We start from the raw sequence: 23,310 nt of genomic DNA, 5'->3' as shown, positions 1-23,310 counted from the left end.
ACTATGGGACTTAACATCTGAGGTCATCAGTCCCCTAGAACTTAGAACTACTTAAACCTAACTAACCTAAGAACATCACACACATCCATGCCCGTGGCAGGATTCGAACCTGTGACCGTAGCAGTCGCGCGGTTCCGAACTGAAGACCTGCAGTATCGATTCCAGTGTAAACCATGAGTTTCTGGACGCCAACTTTGGTGACAATGACAGCTACGTTTTAGTAGTGACGCTTAAGTCATGTGAGGGATGTCTGGACTTGTAGCAGGACAGGCCATGCTGCTGCAGTTGTTGGCCGCCCTGGTGCTGGCGTGTGCCACCTTGCTCCTGTACGCCTACTTCTCCTACACTTATTGGACTCGACGCGGCATCCCGCAGCTTCCGAATGCACGGTTCCCCTTGGGCCACGTTTGGCGGGCCATAACGTTCCAGCGTTCCTTCGGCCAGGTCTGCTGCGACCTCTATTCGGGAGTGCCAACTACGAAGCCTCTAGCCGGCGCCTACTTCTTCACGAAACCCGCCGCCGTCGTGAGGGATCCGGATCTTATCAAGAAAATGCTCGTCAAGGACTTCCAGCACTTCCACGACCGTGGCCTCTATATCAACGAGGACGTCGACCCGCTGACTGGCCACCTGTTCCTGCTGCCGGGGGAGCGCTGGCGTCTGCTCAGGAACAAACTCTCCCCTACGTTCACCTCAGGAAGCATGAAGATGATGTTTCCGGTAAGGCACTAACACATACTAGTGAACAGACATATCCTCAAAGTTTTCTGACTGATGATGATGATGATGATGTTTGGTTTGTGAGGCGCTTAACTGCGCGGACCAAAGTCCCAATATTTTAGACAGTCCAATTTTTACACAGTACAATCTAACCACTGTCACGAATGATGATGATGACGATGATGATGAAATGACGAGGATAACATAAATATACAGTAACCGAGCAGAGAAAATCCTCATCACAGCTGGGAATCGAATCAGGGACCCCGTGATCCAGAGTCAGCAACGCTAACCACTAGACAACCAGCTGCGGACTTTTCTGACTGGTGACTGCCTGCTAGATATATTGCATATCGTATGTATTGTTTACAGGGTAATGGCTCATCCACGTGGATTGATTTGAAGTGTTGTGTACATAATGCTATAATTCTATTTAATAAAATGGCTCTGAGCACTATGTGACTTAACATCTGAGGTCATCAGTCCCCTAGAACTTAGAACTACTTAAACCTAACAAACCTAAGGACATCACTCACATCCTTGCCCGAAGCAGGATTCGAACCTGCGACCGTAGCGGTCGCTCGGCTCCAGACTGTAGGGCATAGAACCGCTCGGCCACTCCGACCGGCTCTATTTAATATGATCACATTTATAACGCTGACAAAATTACTTATGTGTCGCTGCAAACTAAAATCGGTTGTAAGTGAGCGGACCACAAAAGAAAATAAATAAGCATCTGGTCAGGAACCAAGCGACAGTGGTGAGATGGATACCAATTGAGACTAATTTTGACTTCTTGGAAGAAGAACTTTATCTGTAGTTGAACCTGGCATTGGTGAGAACATTTCTGAGAAATGGTTATTGAAATGTCTGCAGAAAAAAGATCGGTTGATTGTGATCTTGATCAACTTCCTGACTCACCATTCCAGCAGTACTGTTGGATGTCTGTTCAGGTTTGATTAGGAGTCAAAAGAACAGAAAGTCATCTGCTGACAGTAGCGACTGTTTTATTTTTTTTGTTCAGTTTGGTAAAATGTTAACATTTATCCGTTGAAGGTCTTCTAGGCATATAGTCTACAGAGTATTTTTCTGCAAGTGGTATGTGCCATAGTGAGTAACTCAGCAGGTCACTTGGGATGCTGTTGCAGCAGTCTGTTCTAGAATATTCGTTCCGCTCTCGAACATCACTGAAGAGACATTTTTGATGCTCCTTTTTTCCGAGCAACAGATCGCTCACCCAATACAGGGCACTAGCTGCTTGAATCAGTTCAGGAGCAGATAGCTCATCTCTATTCCGGTGCCGTGGGAATCGTACTCGGACCCTGTGATTGACCAAGATTATTCCCTTCACTGGTTTGAATATTAGAAAGGAAAAAAAAAATGAGCAATGCACAACACAAAGCAAAGCAAAGAGAAGTACACAAATATTTCGGTGACGGCTACAGCGTCGTTGTCGATGTCGTGAATGAGGTAGTTCTTGCCCGGTGACTGCGGTATGTTACACAAGCATAGTTAAATCCCCCTCCATAGCCTCCACTTTGTGGAATGCAACACTGTAGCGGGAAATGTACAGAGGCTGGACGAAAATATTGTAACACCGCGAGACACGCGTGCTTGAACATAAACGCAGATGCTAGCTCAAATGGCTCCGAGCACTATGTGACTTAACATCTGAGGTCATCAGTCCCCGAGAACTTAGAACTACTTAAACCTAACTAACCTAAGGACATCACACACATCCATGCCCGAGGCAGGATTCGAACCTGCGACCGTAGCGGTCGCGCGGTTCCAGACTGAAGCGCCTAGAACCGCCGGCCAACACGGTCGGCCAAAGATTTATGTAACCACATTGGCTGATCATTTCTATCCCTTGATACAGTATTTGTTTATTTGTTGTGAGCTCGATGATTATTTGTCGCACCTGCGCTTTGATTAGCCCACAATATAATTGAGACATTGTGGTGTTCTTTGGAGGGAAGGGTTCGTGATCGCTGTCCACCTCCTTTGTCGTCATCTGAAGTTTTCACTGTTTTGCACGATGAATGGTATAAGATCTATTATATCCATTTTGGTTAGAGAATAACACAGCGGTTTTCGTAGATTGCACTGAAAGAAACAACAGTGTAAAACTTTGAAAATCATACAGCATCTGTGTTTATTCATTCCGAGACGAATGGAAGCTGTTTTGCTTGCCAACGGTTTTCCCGCATCTTATTGGACATGGAAATACACTGAAGAGCCAAAGAAACTGGTGCCGGCCGCGGTGGCCGAGCGGTTCTAGCCCCTTTGGTCCGGAACCGCGCGACTGCTACAGTCGCAGGTTCGAATCCTGCCTCGGGCATGGATATGTGTGATGTCCTTAGGTTAGTTAGGTTTAAGTAGTTCCAAGTTATAGGGGACTGATGACCTCAGATGTTAAGTCCCGTAGTGCTCAGAGCCATTTGAACCAAAGAAACTGGTACACCTGCCTTATAACGTGTAGGGCTCCCGCGTGCAAGCAGAAGTGCCGCAACAATACTTGGCATGGACTTGACTAATGTCTGAAGTAGTGCTGGAGGGAATTGACTCCATGAATCCTGCAGGGCTATCCCTAAATCCGTAAGAGTACGAGGGGGTGGAGATCTCTTCTCAACATCACGTTGCAAGGCATCCCAGATACGCGCAATAATGTTCATGTCAGGGGAGTTTGATGACCATCGGAAGTGTTTAAACTCAGAACAGTGTTGCTAGAGCCACTCTGTAGCATTTCTGGACGTGTGGAGTGTCGTATTGTCCTGCTGGAATTGCACAAGTCCGTCGGAATGCACAATGGACATGAATGGATGCAGGTGATCAGACAGGGTGCTTACGTACGTGTCACCTGTCAGAGTCGTATCTAGATGTATCAGGGGTCCGATATCACTCCAATTGCAGACATCCCACACAATTACAGAGCCTCCACCAGTTTGAATAAAGCGCTGCTGACATGCAGGATCCATCAATTCATGAGGTTATCTCCATACCTGTACCGGTCTATCTGCTCGATACAATTTGGAACGAGACTCGTCCGTCCAGGCAACATGTTTTCAATCATCAACAGTCCAGTTTCGGTGTTGACTGGCTCAGGCGGAGCGTAAAGCTTTGTGTAATGCAGTCATCAAGGGTACACGAGTGGGCCTTCGACTTCGAAAGCCCATATCGATGATGTTTCGTTGAATGGTTCACACGCTGACACATTCTGATGGTCCAGTATTGAAATCTGCAGCAATCTGCGGAAGGGTTGCACTTCTGTCACATTGAACGATTCTCTTCAGTTGTCGTTGGTCCCGTTCTTGCAGAATCTTTTTCCTACCGCAGCGATGTCGGGGATTTGACGTTTTACCGGTTTTCTGATATTCACCGCTACACTCGTGAAATGGTCGTACGGGAAAATCCCCACTTGATCGCTACCTCGGACATGTTATGTCGCATCTCTGGTTCGCCGACTATAACACCACGTTCAAGCTCACTTAAATCTTGATAACCCGCCATTGTAGCAGTAGTAACTTATCTAACAATTGCTCCATTTTTTTTCTTTATTAGTAATTTCACACTGATACAGGTAGGCCAGCAGCGACTTACTACGCCGCTCTTCGGCCACAGATGAAACTAATGATACAAAGAAGACAATCGCAGAACAGACATGATGGATATACAAACGGAGACATACAAAATTAAAACACACAGAACCGTTCACGGGCGCGGAGTCCAAAATAATAAAAATGTGCAGACACGTGGACACACACAGAGACGACAGATGACACACGCGAACGGTGGAGCACAAACGATTAAACACTGGAACACCTGAGCACGAACACGGCGGAACACACAAACACTAGGCGATGATCTCCGGCGCGCGAAAGTTTACCATACGTGTACGAGTCCGGGGACCTACCAAAAGGGGAAAAAAGGTGGGGGAGGAGGGACAGGAGAGTGTGTAGATGCCAGTGGCAGAGAAAATGGGAGGGGGAGGAAAGAAGGTAGGGGGGATAGGGGAAGCCCGGGGGAGGAGGGAGGGAGGAAGGGAGGAGGGAGAGAAGGGAGAGAGGGTGCCCTCGGGAAAAAAACACAGGTTGCGGTAGAGGAGGATCAAAGTTGGTAGAAGGAGTATATGGAGGGGATGAGGGCAGCATCAGGGAGGGGGAGTTGGTGGGGTCCGCCATGGGCGAGGGTATGGAGAATGGAGAGATGGAATGCAGGTGGGATGTAAGAATGCAGGCGCGGCAGAGGACGGGGGTGGGAGAGGATGGGAGAGACAAGTGAGTGAGGGGGATCAAGTTTGCGGGAGGTGTAGAGGATCCGAATCCGGATCCGTTTGAGGAAGAGGAGGAGGTGAAGGAGTGGAATAAGGTCTTATAGAATCCGCATGGGGGGGGGGGGGGGATACGGATGCGATAGGCGAGGCGGAGCGCATGGCGTTCTAGGGGGGGTGGATTCAGGCGGGATGAGCGTAGCAGAGGATAGGGCGGATATGGGATTTATAGGTGTGGAGGATGGTGGAGGGGTCCAGATCCCATGTGCGGCCAGAAGGAAGCTTTGAGGTGGGAGCGTGCCTTGGCTTGGATTGTCCGGAGATGGGGGGTCCAGGAGAGGCGACGGTCAAGGGTGACAACTGCGCCAGACACTTGTTGTCTTATATAGACGTTGCCGACCGCAGCACCGTATTCTGCCTATTTACATATATCTGTACTTGAATACGCGTGCCTATACCAGTTTCTTTGGAGCTTCAATGTATGTTATGTTTTTGGTGTTTCAAAAATGGTTCAAATGGCTTTGAGCACTATGGGACTTAACATCTGTGGCCATCAGTCCCCTAGAACTTAGAACTACTTAAACCTAACTAACCTAAGGGCATCACACACATACATGCCCGAGGCAGGATTCGAACCTGCGACCTTAAACCTAACTAACCTAAGGGCATCACACACATACATGCCCGAGGCAGGATTCGAACCTGCGACCGTAGCAGTCGCGCTGTTCCGGACCGAGCGCCTAGAACCGCTAGACCACCGCGGCCGGTCTTTGGTGTTTTCATATTTTTGTCCCCCACTGCAGGGAACATTATTATTCTACTGTGTTGTGGTGCTGCAAGGCGTTTTATTTTTAAGCGCGAGAGAGGAGACTTTTGCAGTTGGCGCCTGTGCATGCGCAGACTATGGAGAAATGCGGCCGTGAGTTGTTGGAAGTGCTGGGCAGCGCCGGGGAGGTGGAGTTCCGCGACGTGCTGGCTCGCTACTCCACGGACGTCATCGCCAGCTGCGCCTTCGGAGTGGAGGCGCACTGCCTGCAGCACCCCGACGGCGAGTTCCGCTACTGGGGGAAGCGCCTGCTCAACCCCACCACCGGCGAAATGCTCACCAAAACGTTTTGCGACATGTTCCCTGCCATCGCCAACATCTTTCGGGTAAGTGACCGACGTCATCTACATTTCTACCCCGTAAGCTGCATTACAGTGCTTGGCGGAGTCACCCCCCGAGCCGCCTCCTCAAAAATGTTCAAATGTGTGTGAAACCTTATGGGACTTAACTGCTAAGGTCATCAGTCCCTAAGCTTACACACTACTTAACCTGAATTATCCTAAGGACAAACACATACACACCAATGCCCGAGGGAGGACTAGAACCTCCGCCGGGACCAGCCACACAGTCCATGACTGCTGCGCCCCAGACCGCTCGGCTAATCCCGTGCGGCGAGCCGCTTCCTCCCTTTTCCTGTTTCAGTGTCTGAAGTTCCATGCGGCTTTTCGCGGATGATGCTGTAGTATACAGAGAAGTTGCAGCATTAGAAAATTGCAGCGAAATGCAGGAAGATCTGCTGCGGATAGGCACTTTGTGCAGGGAGTGGCAACTGACCCTTAACATAGACAAATGTAATGTATTGCGAATACATAGAAAGAAGGATCCTTTATTGTATGATTATATGATAGCGGAACAAACACTGGTAGCAGTTACTTCTGTAAAATATCAGGGCGTATGCGTGCGGAACGATTTGAAGGGGAATGATCATATAAAATTAATTGTTGGTAAGGTGGGTGCCGGGTTGAGATTCATTGGGAGAGTGTGGTGTCACCGCCGGACTCCACACTTGCTAGGTGGTAGCCTTTAAATCGGCCGCGGGCCGTTAGTATACGTCGGACCCGCGTGTCGCCACTATCAGTGATTGCAGACCGAACGCCGCCACACGGCAGGTCTAGAGAGACTTCCTAGTACTCGCCCCAGTCGTACAACTGACTTTGCTAGCGATGGTTAACTGACAAAATACGCTCTCATTTGCCGAGACGATAGTTTAGCATAGCCTTCAGCTACGTCATTTGCTACGACCTAGCAAGGCGCCATTATCAATTACAATTGATATTGTGAATTATGTACCGTCCAGACCGACGTTCTCCATTAATGGATTAAAGTTAAGTATTACACCAGCTACGTCCGTTTTTCTAAATTCTAATTTCCTTGTCCTGTTCCAGACCTCACGCCAGCCTGCGTGAGCTAAAACGCGTGCCTTTCGGCCTCCTCTAGTAACACGGTGTTGGCTCTCCCGCCAACCAAAACAAAGAGTCCTTAGAAAATGTAGTCCATCAACAAAGGAGGTGGCTTACAAACACTCGTTCGATCTATACTTGAGTATTGCTCATCAGTGTGGGATCCGTACCAGATCGGGTTGAAGGAGGGTTATTTGGTAACCGTGATATCGTTACTGAGATGTTTAGCAAACTCTAGTGGCAGATTCTGCAAGAGAGGCGCTCTGCATCGCGGTGTAGCTTGCTGTCCAGGTTTCGAGAGGGTGCGTTTGTGGATGAGGTATCGAATATATTACTTCCCCCTACTTACACCTCCCGGGGAGATCACGAATGTAAAATTAGAGAGATTCGAGCGCGCACGGAGGCTTTCCGGCAGTCGTTCTTCCCGCGAACCATACGCGACTGGAACAGGAAAGGGAGGTAATTACAGTGGCACGTAAAGTGCCCTCCGCCACACACCGTTGGGTGGCTTGCGGACTATAAATGTAAATGTAGATGTAGATACTGCGCTTGAAGAACGATTTCTGGCAATTCCTCATGTCAGTCTCACTCTCTGTAGCTTTACCTTCATAAGTTTTAACGAATATACAGCGTGAACATTAATAAACCCGATAAACTGCAGGTACTGGGTCATGACTGGAAATGGAGGAAAAAAGGTCCTATGAACATGTGTCCGGAAGTGCATCGTTGCCACGGCAGATGGCACTGACGAATGACAGATCCTCTGACCCCGTTCCGTATGTTCCTTCTGTGTTGCAGGCCGTGAGATTGACGTAGCGCACTGTAAGCAGCAGAATGCTCGGGTATTCATGCCAGGAACAAGCCGAGATGGTGTTTGTGTGGGCATTTGTGTGATCGTGCGTTCTTTTAGACAGACGAACGTGCAGGGAGGCGGCGAACTGAAAGTACACCGGATTTGAAGACCGGGTCCTGCAGGATATTGAGACGAACCCTAGAACAACCTCCAGGAAAGTGTCCCGCCAACGTGGTGTAAGCCAAAGTATGGTTCAAATGGCTTTGAGTACTATGGGACTTAACAGCTGTGGTCATCAGTCCACTAGAACTTGGAACTACTTAAACCTAACTAACCTAAGGACATCACACACATCCATGCCCGAGGCAGGATCCGAACCTGTGACCGTAGCGGTCGCGCGGTTCCAGACTGTAGCGCCTAGAACCGCTCAGCCACTTCGGCCGGCTAAGTCAAAGTATGATTATGTGTATCCTGCATGGCAGCCGCTACTATCCCTATTACCTTCAATCCCATGGTGGCGGTTTTATTAATGCTGATCCTGTATACAGGTAGTTTCAGATAAGGTGTTTACTTCTGTAGCTTAGAAAATAGGAAGTGAAAGCAATATTTATTTAGACAGGTAATCTTAATACACAGTAATCTTTCTGCGGAGCTATGTACATAGTTAATTCCTCAGCTGTATCTGCTGATCTTGCATTACCTGTGTTTGCAGATAAAATTACTTTATGTAAGGTCCGCCTGCTATACAAAACACTGTTTTTCTATGTAGACCCAGACATGTTTCAGCGTCCTTGTGCCGTCGTCTGTGGGTTTTCTTTATTCCAGCCTGTGAAACGTGAACATGTTTCAAATGATAATTAATCTGCGAAAATTAGGTCTAAATATGTTTTGTTTGTTGTTGTCATTACCTCAGTTTTACATTACGGGGCTATGAAGGCCTGTACATTATGGAAAACTGGTAGCTTATCATCTGCAACTCAATTATGTTGATGTAAATTTGTCCCATTCACAAGAAAGGAAACAGAATGGAATATGGTAATTACAAAGGAATCAGTTTGCTGAACATAACATACAAAATCTTGTCAATGACCATTCTGGAGAAACTTAAACCTTACGCAGAAAACATTATTCAAGAGTCCGCAGCTCGTGGTCGCGCGGTAGCGTTCTCGCTTCCCGCGCTCGAGTTCCCGGGTTCGATTCCCGGCGGTGTCAGGGATTTTCTCTGCCACGTGATGACTGGGTGTTGCGTGATGTCCTTAGGTTACTTAGGTTTAAGTAGTTCTAAGTTCTAGGGGACTGGTGACCATAGCTGTTAAGTCCCATTAGTGCTCAGAGGCATTTGAACCAGCCATTATTCAAGATTACCAGGCTGGATTTCGAACAAACCGTTCCACGACTGATAATTTGTTTATTATACGACAAATCTTTGAGAAATACTGGGAATTTAACAAAAACAGCCACTGTCTCTTCATTGACTTCCAGCGAGCCTACGACAGCATCCACAGAAGTAGCCTCTACAAAACATTACGAGAATTTAGTATACCCAGTAAAATCATTAGGATGGTACAACTGTGCATGGATGGTTCCCAGGCAGCAGTGAAGTTCAGAGGATCCATATCCCCCACCTTTCCAATTAAAACAGGCTTACGACAGGGAGGCACTCTTTCATGTGTCCTTGCATTAGAGAAAGTGGTTCGGGAGAATAATTTACATCTATACAATGGTCTCCGATTCGAACACAGTGAAGTAAAATTCCTGGCTTATGCAGATGATATAGTGTTGCTGAGTGAAACTGAAGAAGAACTGAAAGACATGTACAGATCTCTCAGGCACAGCGCCAGCAAAATCCGGGTTTTGATTAACCAAGAGAAAACTGAATATATGGAAATAGGTCGAGTCATAAACCCAAATCCTTACTTTGAAATTGACCAACATTCTAAATTCAGAAAAGTTTTTCAGTTTAAATACCTTGGATCACGTTTCAACAGTAAAAATATCATAACAATGCATATAAATGAAAGAATAGCCTCAGGGTCAAGATGTCTGTACTCACTAAGCAACCCACTCAAAAGTAAAGCTTTGTCAGTCACCACAAAGATGAAGATATACAACACTATTATCTGCCCCATAATACTATACAGCTCAGATAGCTGGACGCTTACAAAGAATGAAAGAGAAAAACTGAATGTTTTCGAGAGAAAAGTAATGAGAAAAATCTGGGGACCTGTGTTGATGAATGGTGCATGGAGAATTCGAAAGAACAAAGAAATTTATCAGTTAATGAAGCAACCCACTATCATCCAGAAATTAAAAAGTAGGAGACTGCAATGGGCTGGACATGTGGCCAGAATGGGAAACAACAGGATCACCAAGAAAGCATTTGAAGGAACTCTCCAGGCTACAAGACCATTCAAATGGTTCAAATGGCTCTGAGCACTATGGGACTCAACTGCTGAGGTCATTAGTCCCCTAGAACTTAGAACTAGTTAAACCTAACTAACCTAAGAACATCACAAACATCCATGCCCGAGGCAGGATTCGAACCTGCGACCGTAGCGGTCTTGCGGTTCCAGACTGCAGCGCCTTTAACCGCACGGCCACTTCGGCCGGCTTACAAGACCATTGGGCCGACCTCGTACAAGGTGGAAAAATGACATAGCGAAGGATATCGCAGCATTAGGAATTTCTGAAGGGAGGAGAGAGGCAGCGAGAGATAGAAGGCGGTGGAAGCAGATCGTTGATGCAGCGCGTGGTCTACATTGCCTGCGATCGCTGGGATGATAGATAGATGTAAATTCGGTTGGTAAGTTATCACAGCAATTTATATCTACATGTAATTTTGTTGCACGAAGGTATTTCGCTACCATATTTGCCATTACTTACATTTAACTAAACTCCGTCCGAACAGTCCACGAAGACCCAAAGGCAGCGACCGGCTGCTGTGTCACACTCTGTCTTAAGCCGTCGGCACACGGACCGTGCATCCGAATGTTGAGCGTTGTACGTGCCGAGTTTCTGATGTCATAGCGTGGAATAGTACGTTCGGGAGTCTTTCCGAGCGAGCAGAGCAATATCTAGCATGTCGGATATTCTGAGCGTGCGTCTGAGCGTTGACCAATGAGATGGCACAACGACACCTACATCACATGCACGCCATCTCCCTACAGCACTAAGTTGTGAGGCGCCATATTGGCTTTCATTTCAAGCCCTCACGTATATATGCCGTTTCTGAGCACCAGCAAATCGAGAATCACTGGAAAACCCGTTGTTAACTGTGTGATCCGTTGCAATAAAATAATGAGAAACATCATATTCATGGGAAAAGAATTATTGTAACTTGCGTATTACGAGAGTATGCTATTTGAAGGCAGCAATGCACTGAAGATGCACCCAAAACGCATTGTTCTTGGTACAATTTGTTGTAATTAAATTTCAGTTAGTAACATAATTACGATTAAGGCGTTCAGTAAGTGCTGAGATTGGTAGGATAGGAATAGCAGAGAAGTACAAAATGCTTGTTTAGCGTGGTGAGTAGCGTAAGTCGGCTCTCAGCCGTGGCAGCGTGCGGACGGCCCCGCGCGCCGGCCAGTGCTCCGCTACAGGCGTTATTTACTTCCGCGTCGTAGCTCTAAGGCTTGTGTCCGTCCACCGTGAACAACATGTCGAGCGCTTACCGCCGTGCGACCCTTAAAGTTTCCTTCCCAGCTGAACATGCGCGACCTCGTGCACATGAAGTTGAAACGTTCATACGTGAAGAAGTTCGCTTAGATCGTAACCACGTTATCGGAATCCATTTTTCGATCACGAGTAGTGTCGTTTATATTAAAATGACAAACACCGAGGTGTGTGAAGATGTTATTCGCCGCCATGCCAATGGACTTAAGTTCAAATACTCTGATGGTCACGTCGGAGCTGTAACACTTGAACTCGCAGAGTACGGTCAACGGACGATTGGGGTGTTTGAACTACCTTTTGAAGTGCCGAAGGACGAAGTTGTCTCTGCGTTAAAACCATACGGTACCGTCATCGGTTACGTAGAGGAAAAATGGCAAACCTTCACGACCTACCATGTCCTTAATGGTGTGCGTCAGGTCAAAATTGAACTGAAAAAACATATACCATCACACCTGACAATTGCGGGGTGCGAGCCATTGTCATGTACGACGGCCAACCCCGAACATGTGCCGTTTGTGGACAAGAAGGCCACGTCAGATCACTCAGATCCCTGTCACATATGCCAAGGTTTCCAAGGAAGGTAGCACCTCTCCACAGGGTCTTCCTGCTTCGTTGACGTCGTCTGATCAGGTAGATGCAATCGCTACTGAGAATCCTTCTGAGGTGCCACAGACGCCAGATCCTGACCTGCCGAATCTTCGCAGTAATGTGACTGAAACTGCTACTGAGATGAACGTTGATCCGGGAGTGGTACCTACTCCTGCTTTCCTTCAGACTGGTCCGGAGTCAGACGAAAGCCAAACGCAATCAGACTCTGAACATGTTCGAAAACAAGGGTCGACACGAAAGAGAAAGAAACGTAGCCGTACACCCCCTGATGAATCCATTTTACGGATGGATACCAGGGAAGCAGACCCGAAGATGGACGGCTAACCGCTCTTTGATGACCAAAAGTCTGAAGCGAACGACCCGCCACAGGCGACCACTGGCAACGACCACCCCTCCTTACTGGCGCCGTCGCCCCCACAGGTCGACGTTGAAGAGAGCCTATCCGATGAGACGAAAACTACGTCTCCTCTCCACGTGGATGATGTGCACAGCCGATGCCCTACCGCAGTATCAGTCTCCTGGGCAGACGACGTGGAGATCGAAGGGACTGGGGTGGACGGTGCCTCTTCAGAGGACCAGCAAGATCGACGACCTCTCGCTCCTGAAGAAGAAGCCCCACCTGTGCCTGTGGGACTCCAACACCAGCATTATCGTGTCACAACGATTAACCTCGCGACCATTCGTGCGCCCCAGAAACTAGCGCTGCTCCGCGATATGATTGATGATGCGGACATAGATATTGCGCTTTTTCAGGAAGTGCATGTCGCCGGTTTTTCACCACCACATGGCTTCACGGCGCATCTTTCTCCCGCTTCGGACACCGGTAGTGGTGTTGCCCTCATCTTACACGAAGGTCTTCCTGCCGAAGATGTCCTATACCTCCCCAACGGCAAAGGTATGGCCCTTACTCTCTTATGCCTTCTTCGCGAATGAAGTTACACCCCTTTTTATGGGACCACACGATGACTGGGTCATGGGTGGAGACTTCAACTGCACCCAGCGACCTCAGGATATATTGCCGCGTCACTCACCTTGCGCAGCTCTGGAAACCGTCGTCACGCGGCTACAATTTGTTGACACCTGGAGACATGTTCACGGTGATCTTTTGGGCTTTACGTACTACACTGCGCGCTCCTCTAGCCGACTGGATCGCATCTACATCTCGCGATCCCTAATTAAACACACTCGACAAGCTGAAATCTGGCCTGTTGCTTTCTCAGATCATGAGGCTTACTTCTGTGATGTTGTTCTCACAAGACAGGCAGTATGGCATGGACGTGGTTTATGGAAACTGAACACGGCACTTCTTAATTCACCTGACTGTCGACTTCTAATAGAAGACACTTGGATCACATGTAATAGACGCCGACCCACGTATCCGTTTACCATATCCTGGTGGATCCAGTGTGCAAAACCTGCTCTTCTAAAAACTTTAATCCGGTATGGCAAAGATGTTGTCGCCTGGGGGAAGAGCACTGTGGACTTTTACTTCAGGATCCTACGAGAATGCTCCACGATGCCAGCCTCCCCTCAGCGCCATACAAGGATGAACCACGCTAAGGCCCAAATCTCCAATCTCATGCGAAGGCATTTGGAAGGAGCGATAGTACTATCTCGTACTGCTGATCGCATGCCTCATGAACATCCGTCGATGTACCATATCATCCAAGAACGCCAAAATCGACGCCGAAAATCGATTCACATCCTAACAGATCAAGAAGGGCGTCGCTACGTAACCCAATCTGCAATAGGGAATGTGCTTCACGCCCACTACCAGCAGCTCTACGCCGCAATTCCACATTCCCCAGAGTTGATCGAGGAAGTATCACAGCTCACCTTCGGTGGTATCCCAGGAGATGCGGCGATTGATTTGATGTCAGAGGTGACTGATGAGGAAGTCCGCGATGCGATCCGGGCAGGAACCATCAATCGCTCCCCAGGACCCGACGGTCTTCCCCTCGAATTTTATCGCACCTTCCGTGATTTATTAGAGTCCACCTTCATCTCCATCTGTCGGGAACTGATGTCTCCTGAAGTACCTGTGCCGGACGCTATCATGGAAAGAATTATTATTCCTGTACATAAACCGCATGGTGGCAACAATATCAGTGATTATCGGCCCCTCACCCTCCTTAACAGTGATATGAAAATCATCACTCGCCTTTTGGCGGCACGAATTAAAAACGTTGCCCGATATGTTGTGTCGCCAGACCAAGCATCTTTGGGAGGGGATAATAATATCCGCACGGCCTTGTGCCGCTACAGGGATATGATCGCCGTTACCCAGGCACAATGGCTCTCTGGGGCACTTGCATCTTTGGACTTTAGTCAAGCTTTTGATAGGGTTGACCATTCGTTCCTTAAGGCCGTTCTCCACCATATGGGATCCCAGTCGCCGTTATCACGGTAGTGATGCGCCTTCTGCGGGGTGCCACGTCCAGGATTATGTACAATGACAGACTCACTCCACCGATAAAAATAGGTCGATCCGTACGTCAAGGTTGCCCTCTATCAGCAATTTTGTACGCATTTTCCTTGGAATCCTTGCTATGTGGACTAAGACAACGTTTGGTAGGGTTGTCCATAGATCGCTACCGATTCTGTTGCACTGCCTATGCTGACGATGTAGTCATCTGTTTACGTAATGCCGACGAGGTTCGAGCTGTTTTGACGTGGATAGCGACTTATGGTGAGGCGTCGGGTAGCTCTTTAAACGTACGTAAGTTACAAGTTATGTTCATTGGCACGGGACTTCCCGTGGAGTGCGTTGCACCTCTCACCACCGTTGATACCATTCGCTGTTTGGGAATAGATTTTTCATCTGATCTCCAGCGTTCAGCCACCATCAACTGCCGACGCCTCCTTTTAATGATCAGAGCAGGTCTTATGAACCTTCGCCTTCGATCCCTAGATATTCTCCAACGAGCTCGATATGTCAATATATATATCGCATCCCGAGTTCCCCATGTAGCACAAGTTCTACCTTTCCCGCTTACTGTGGCACGTCGCATGTTGGCAGCGATTGCATCTTTCGTCAGCTCTGGGCTGTTGTTCAAAGTTAACTATGCAACCCTTACTCTTCCCCGTGAACGAGGTGGGATAGGTCTATTTCACGTGCCAGGTAGAGCTCGCGTCCTATTTGTCAGCTCCCAGATGACGGTATGGACACGTTGCCCAACGAGCCCCGCCGGCCGCGGTGGTCTAGCGGTTCTAGGCGCTCAGTCCGGAACCGCGCGACTGCTACGGTCGCAGGTTCGAATCCTGCCTCGAGCATGGATGTGTGTGATGTCCTTAGGTTAGTTAGGTTTAAGTAGTTCTAAGTTCTAGGGGACTGGTGACCACAGATGTTAAGTCCCATAGTGCTCAGAGCCATTTGAACCATTTGAACCCAACGAGCCTCACTGGTCTCCTCCTGTCGGCATATTCGCCGGTCTTACTGTCAGCCCCAGTGATGATCTCGGATGTTCCGGCCCAGTTCCATTATATACGGTACTTCTTTCTTGAACTCAGTTATCTACGCCTCACCTTACCAAGACAGCTTTTACTCAAGACAAAGGCAGTATACAATGTCCTCCAATTAGATCGTCCACCTAACCCGATTGAACAAAAGTTCCCCCAGGTTGACTGGCGTCATGTATGGCGCGCGGTGTTCACCTGATACCTTGACACAAATGTTCAATCTGTCTGGTACCTAACTGTCAATGGTAAGCAAATCAACCAATTTCGCCTTCATCGTATCCACCTCGACCAATCACCTCTATGTTCCACGTGTGGAGTGCCAGACATTGATGAACATCGGTTTGTTTGCGGACCGGCGGCGAAGGTTTGGCACTTGGTTCGACATATTGTGGCTTTTCCAACGCGGGACATTCCGGATCGGATTACTCCCCTTTCATTATTATTTCCGGAACGTGACTATTTTCCTCGGACAAAGACCTATGCTGTGAATTGGATTCGCGGACATGCCATTCACTACCAATTTGGACAAACTGTAGACTCTGTACTCGATTTTTGGACATACCTCAATGACCGTCATTATGTGCTCGTCCGTCACCCAAAATACAGACAATTTTTCTCGAACTTCCTTGGGAGTGCTTTCCACGAGCCGCCTCGCAGCTGGAATGTGTTAAGCCAAGAGAGAAGAAGGTTTCCTGTTTGAACCAATGAACATTTCTGAACAATTCAACGGAACACATCAATTTAGAGAAGACGTGACTCAACATATTACCAGCGGGGCGCAGAAGGCCTCTGATCAAATACACAACAAAACCACACAAAACAAAATAAAAAAATAAAAATAAAATTCAAAATAAAGGAAGATTTTGTTGTTTGTAAGGATAGCCCTAAACTTGATTTCCCATATTTCCTCTTGTATATAGGCAGCTCTCTGGAGTAGGTTTAGCCAGGAGCCAACGCCTGAAGTGGACCAGATTTCTTTGTTATAGGATGAAAAGTGGCGGTGGCACTTAGGTTTTTTCTTCCTTTTTTTCTTTTTTTAGTTCCATTTTTATTAAGAGGCTTTCGAAAATAAGTAAGAAAGAAAAAAATAGAAATGAAAAAGAAAAAATACAAGAAAACTAAGAAAAAAGCGTCACAAACCAGGGAAATTTTTATGTTTGGGCGGTGGTTCGCGAATCGCCAGTACGTATTTTTTTTTCTAACATTTGCGTTTTTATTAGGTTCTGTTACTTTATTATTAGTTTAATATAAGTATATACTGTAATTTTTGATGATATGTAAATATAAGTTCACCTTTCTTTGGGTGTTCGATTGGCTTGATCTACAGGACACCTTGCGTTATTTGTGTAAAGCTATTTTGCTACTTTTTTTTTACGCTTCGTAATTCACGTGTTGTAAAGATTCTGCTACTGGGTAGGAACAGTGATCAAGTAAGACTGACCTTAGAGTTTTACTGAAATGTGGGAATGATGAAATAATGTTTATCTTATGTGAAGAAGTATTGCAAATTTGTATCGCACTGTTTGTAATGGAACTTTTATAAGCCTGTGTCCCTAGAGATTGGACATGGTACTTTCCTTTTCGTGGACAATGGAGGAAATGAGCGTTTTAATAGAGCTAACGTGGGAATTTCACGCGCGCCCGTTTAGTAAACAGTGTGATTTACGAACTAGAAACTTCCCGCAACTGCCGCCGGAGTGCGTTGCGATCGCGTGTACAACGTTGGGGCCCACGTATCGTATGCACAAGTCGCATCGTTTCTGAGCGTTCAGCAGCACGTTGAACTTAGAACTTAGCACGCTGAACGTTGACGCTCGACAGCACGGTCCGTGTGCCGACGGCTTTAGCCCGTCACCGGATGCGGCTGTGGAGGGTCATGTGGTCAGCACACCTCTTCCCCCCCGCCCCCCGTATGTTAGTTTACGAGACCGGAGCCGCTACTTCTCAATCAAGTACTCCTCAGTTTGCCACGGGCTGAGTGCAAGCCGCTTGCCAACAGCGCTCGACAGACCAAGAGCTAGCCCAGCCCGACAGCGCCCAACTTCGGTGATCTAACGGGAACAGATGTTACCACTGCGGCAAGGCCGTTGACAATCCTTGCATTTACCTTTCGTAAACACCTTGCATTAGCATTCATATGAGTTCGTGGGTGCTTCTCAACAACTCATGGGAATTCAGATATTTTGTCAGGTTCAGTATGAGGAAACCTGCCTGAATATGGAACAAGTCACTCTATACACAGTTAACAGAATACTTATAAAAGATACGGAAACAAGAGACTTGCGATAACTCAAACGCTTAAGTAACATATGTCGAAAGGCTATAAACTACGACAGGGAAGTCCTGTAAAAAAGGGAAAAAAGTCTTACACAGCATTTATCTACCCAGTTAACCGGTTTTTGGTTTACAAGGCCGACGTGAGACAATATTATCGTGCTCAAAGGCGATAGCGTGCGTGTGAACTACTCTGCAAACCTTTTTTGCTTTCTAATATTGTGCGTCAGAGTGCTTTCGCACAGTCCCCCAGTGTATACTCGCTTTGAACGGCGATAATTTTGTCTTAGGACGTGAGCATTAGACGGAAACCGGTTGATAGTAAGAGTATCGCATAAACTTCAATGCTTACATTTTCTAGTCGTAATTAAGAAACTGTTCTACGTAATGGCTATTAAATAACCTGTTAACGTAACACTCTTGACGTGTAGATCTGCTTTCTGAGCGTAAAGCCGTTGGCACACGGACCCCGCTTTCGAAAGTCAACGTTGAGCGTAGCTAGCTCAGCATGCTACTGAACGCTCAGAAACGATGCGACTTTTGCATACGGCACGTGTACCTCAACGTGGTATACGCTCTTGCAACGTGCTCCAGCTGGCACGCAAATCATTCTGTTTACGATATTCCTACATTGGCGTAAAATTCCTACATTGCTCGAAAACGCACATTTCCTCCCTTGTTCATATGCTAGTCATGGTTTTTTTTTCTTTTCTTAAAAAAAAAAAGGCTTCTATGGGACCAAACTGCTGAGGCCATCGGTCTTTAGACAACACAAACACCCAGTCCCTGGGCAGAGAAAATTCCCAACCCGGCCGGGAGTCGAACCCGGGACAAATTTACAATAGTTATCCACATAACATAAGAATTACTTCATCGCCCCCACTTTTTATTAAAATTCTAACACCATTCTTACTTGATCACTGTTATTATTCATAGCAGAATCTTTACAACAAGTGAAATACAAAACTTAAAATATGAATGTGCGAAATGTCTTACTACATTTGTTGCAAGCTGTCTTGTAGATTAAGCTAGTGGAACAAACTCACTCCTGAGAAACATCGGATGTTATAGAATATACTTTCATGAAACTGATATGAAAGTATCAGCACCTTTTCGAAAACGCGAAGGTTAACAACAAAATGTTGGTATTCAGTGCAAAGTAAAAACACATTACGTGACACCTTATAATTCTACACCTCTACTTATCACGCATTGATGTGCGACCATACTCCGCATCATACCAAGCTTTAATCGTAGATATGTTATTAATTGACATTTAATTATTACAAATTGTACCAAGAAAAACGCGTTTTTTAAGGATACTCGATGTGTTGTGGCCTTAAAAAGACAAAGTTTCATAAGACGGAACTAACACTAATTTTGTAACTGTCAATACGATGTCTCCCGTCATTTTATTAAAACAGTCTTGCAATTATCGACGGATGCTTAGAAACGGCATGAACACGTATGGGCTTCAACTGCAAGCTAATATCACGTCTCGCGGCTCTGCACTGGAGAGAGATGGCATGTCAGTGACGTAGGTGGCGTTCTTCAATCTCTTTGGTCGACGTTCAAATACACGTCCAGAATATATGACGTACTGGATGTTGCTCTGCACGTTCGGAACGACTCTCTAATGTGTGCTTTCCACGCTATGACGTCAGAAACTCGGCACGCTCAACGTTCGAATGCACGGTTCGTGTGCTGACGGCATAAAGACGTATCTTAGTTAGCCTCTGTTCGCAACAGTCGACATGGAAGTTGCCTGAAAATACGATTAGAAACAGTATTAATCCAGATTACAAACAGGTTGCTAGAAATTTGGACTCTTCGACGAAGAACTTGATTAGTTAAATATACAGGCGTTTATTATTTTCCTTAAATATTTACGTATATTAAAATAACATAATATTAGAACAATATCTCTTACTTCAGCACGTTTAATACATTACTGTAAGAATAGATATCTGTCTTTGTACGCCTACACGTAAACATTTTACAATTGCTGCTGAAATAGGAAGGTTATCAGTCCTCGCGGGGAGAATCGAGTTCCAACATTGTTACCACTTGACAAAACGGCTTACCACTGTCCATCAGGCCTCCAAGGGAAATGAATGCCACTGGGTCTTGGCTAGAAATGGGTTTTGCCATGTCTCAACGAGAAGTGAGTAGTTGTCAGCCTCGACGAGAAGTGATAACAGCTAGCAGGAAGCACGTCCAGCTACGTAAGCGCCATCCAGTCACAGGACGGTAAATCCTCACGTTGCTTATTTCTGATAAGACCTTATTAAATTCCTTTTTTATTATCAGTTCGTCTTGTCTCCCTCTAAAGGTTCTATTTGTCTGTTGTAACCTCTACTTCATCGTATAAAATACTAGTCACCACATTAAAAGAGGAATCACATTGCTTTCGAGAGCCTTATATGATGCAGAACTGGTATAAAGCAGTCATGTGACCCTCCACTGATGAAGCAGCGAACGCTGATGAAATCGATGTTGTGCGCCCCACAAACCAACCAACCGAAGCAGTGAAGTAGCGTGCACTCGCCGGTCTATGGTATGGAATGAGTGCACTAAGATGGGTCGATGTGAATGCGGGACAGAAATGCAGGAAGACGCTATCCTGTTGGAACGTGCCCCTGACCTCATCGTGAATGAAGCTGCCATATTTGATGGTCTATAAACGCGGACTGGCCATCGAGTCTACTGCACACCAGTTTTAGGCATATACTATGACGTAAAAACAGTGGTGGTAGATATATCCTAACCGCCACGCCTGGTCTATTATAATCGGTTTCAAATGCGACAGACGTTTCTGCTTTCAGTGGATGTAGGTTCATCTCAACCAGTTTCCGAACGAACATTGCGAAGGCAATTGCCCGCAGTGAACAACTGGAGCTGGGTGCCTCGCAAATGGCCATTGCTCACAGTACGAGCCCACAGCGGACCGAACAGCACAGAAACAGGTCAGTAGCTGATTATACGCGTGTAGTGTGATATGGCTGTTTCTGTTCGGCCTCTTTTTAACTGAGGCAAGTCGTTGAGTGCACCGACATCCGAATGTGGCTTTTAACCTGCATGTCATTCTCAATGGAGAGAAGTCTTCCGAAGTAAGAGTGATTTCAGGTGTGCCGCAGGGGAGTGTCGTAGGACCGTTGCTATTCACAATATACAAAAATGACCTTGCGGATAACATCGGAAGTTCACTGAGGCTTTTTGCGGATGATGCTGTGGTATATCGAGAGGTTGTAACAATGGAAAATTGTACGGAAATGCAGGAGGATCTGCAACGAATTGACGCATGATGCAGGGAATGGCAAATTGAATCTCAATGTAGACAAGTGTAATGTGCTGGGAATACATAGAAAGAAAGATGCTTTATCATTTAGCTACAATATAGCAGGTCAGCAAATGGAAGCAGTTAATTCCATAAATTATCTGGGAGTACGCATTAGGAGTGATTTAAAATGGAATGATCATATAAAGTTGATCGTTGGTAAAGCCGATGCCAGACTGAGATTCATTGGAAGAATCCTAAGGAAATGCAATCCAAAAATAAAGGAAGTAGGTTACAGTACACTTTTTCGCTCACTGCTTGAATATTGCTCACCAGTGTGGGATCCATACCAGATAGGGTTGATAGAAGAGATAGATAAGATCCAACGGAGAGCGGCGCGCTTCGTTACAGGATCATTTAGTAATCGCAAAAGCGTTACGGAGAAGATAGATAAACTCCAGTGGAAGACTCTGCAGGAGAGACGCTCAGTAGCTCGGTACGGGCTTTTGTTGAAGTTTCGAGAACATACCTTCACCGAGGAGTCAAGCAGGATATTGCTCCCTCCTACGTATATCTCGCGAAGAGACCATGAGGATAAAATCAGAGAGATTAGAGTCCACACAGAGGCATACCGACAGTCTTTCTTTCCACGAACAATAGGAGACTGGAACAGAAGGGAGAAGCGGTGGAGGTGCTCAAGGTACCCTCCGCCACACACCGTCAGGTGGCTTGCGGAGTATGGATGTAGATGTAGATGTGTGGATAATGTAGTTCAGGCCAGAGAATATATTGTGCTGTTTTAGGGGTGTTCTTGGTACCATGACTTTAGCACATTTAGTCAGAAACATGAACCAGGATGTGTGTTTCAACATGATCGGTGACCCAGTAAGGCCGCTTCTTCTCCATCTCCGTCATGGGTGTGGTGTGGACAGTAGAGTGCTACAACGCTCTTTGAAACGAAATACATTCTGATTCTGCGTATCAACAATCCGACAGTTCATTGGTAGGTATATTATGGAGGTACTTGACGTTAGATGTCTACGCCGAGGCCATGAAATTCACGTAAATAAAGGGCCGCTGATTTGCTTGCACGTGGTGGCACCCGATAGCGACCCACATGGATTCTAATGGGATTTACATCAGACGAATTTGGTCGCCGAGTCATCAATGTGAGTTCACTATAATTCTCCTTGAGTCACTATAGCACAGTCATGTCTCCGAGGCACAGAAAATTATTCTGCTGAAAGATGACATCGCCGTCGGGGAAGACATCACGCAGAAGGGATGAAGATGGTTCGCAGCTGTCAGCGTGTCTTCGATTATTACCACAGGTCCCATCCAAACGCAAGAGAACGTCTCCCATAGCAAAATACTGCTCCCACCAGCCTGTGTCGGCCTCGCACTGCACGTTTCGAACCGCCGTTCACCTCGATGACGGCGTTTGTGGAGACGACCATCGACCTAATGTAGCAAAAATATGATTGATCCGAAGAGCCGACACGTTTTCGTTATTCGACGGTCAAATCCCGGTGGTCCCGTGTCTACTGCAATCGTAATTGGCAATGTCGTTGGGTAGATATGTGAACACTTAGAGGTGGTCTGCTGTGAAGCTCCATGTTCAACAATGTACGATAAAAGGTGTGCTCAGAAACACTTATGCGTGTTTCAGCATTGTGCTCTTTCGGCAGAGATGCCACATATGACCATCTATTCTACTTTAAAGAGCAGACAAGCCTTCGAATCCCACGTTCTGCGAAAAGTCTTGGACATCCAACCATTTAGCGCCTAATGGTAGTTTCGTTGTTCTTCTACCTCTTTCCGTAGATGCTCACGACAGTAGCACGAGATATGCAACCAGCTTCATCGTTTTAGAGATGTTCGTTCACAGGCTCTGCGTAACAATAACTTGCCCTTTGCCGAAGTGGCTTATCTCAATGAATTTTCCCATTTGCAGCTCATATCTTAGACAGGGTGATTCCCCGTCCGTGTCTGATACGCTTACGTGCT

At 46.7% G+C, this 23,310-nt stretch overlaps 1 protein-coding gene across 1 annotated transcript in view; it reads left to right on the top strand.

Moving 5' to 3' along the window:
• The first annotated feature begins 246 nt into the window (after nucleotides 1–246).
• LOC124616353 (cytochrome P450 6a22-like) overlaps nucleotides 247–23,310 on the top strand; it is a 45,872-nt gene continuing 22,808 nt past the window's right edge. Inside the window, exons 1-2 of the mRNA XM_047144662.1 lie at nucleotides 247–720; nucleotides 5,891–6,142. Of these exons, the coding sequence (XP_047000618.1) occupies nucleotides 247–720; nucleotides 5,891–6,142 (726 nt within the window). The remainder of the gene's footprint in view (nucleotides 721–5,890; nucleotides 6,143–23,310) is intronic.

Source organism: Schistocerca americana, chromosome 5 (assembly GCF_021461395.2).
Source record: "Schistocerca americana isolate TAMUIC-IGC-003095 chromosome 5, iqSchAmer2.1, whole genome shotgun sequence".
Lineage (NCBI taxonomy): Eukaryota > Metazoa > Arthropoda > Insecta > Orthoptera > Acrididae > Schistocerca > Schistocerca americana.
The sequence above is the reverse complement of the archived record's forward strand: the minus strand, read 5'-3'. Positions and strand labels throughout refer to the sequence as shown.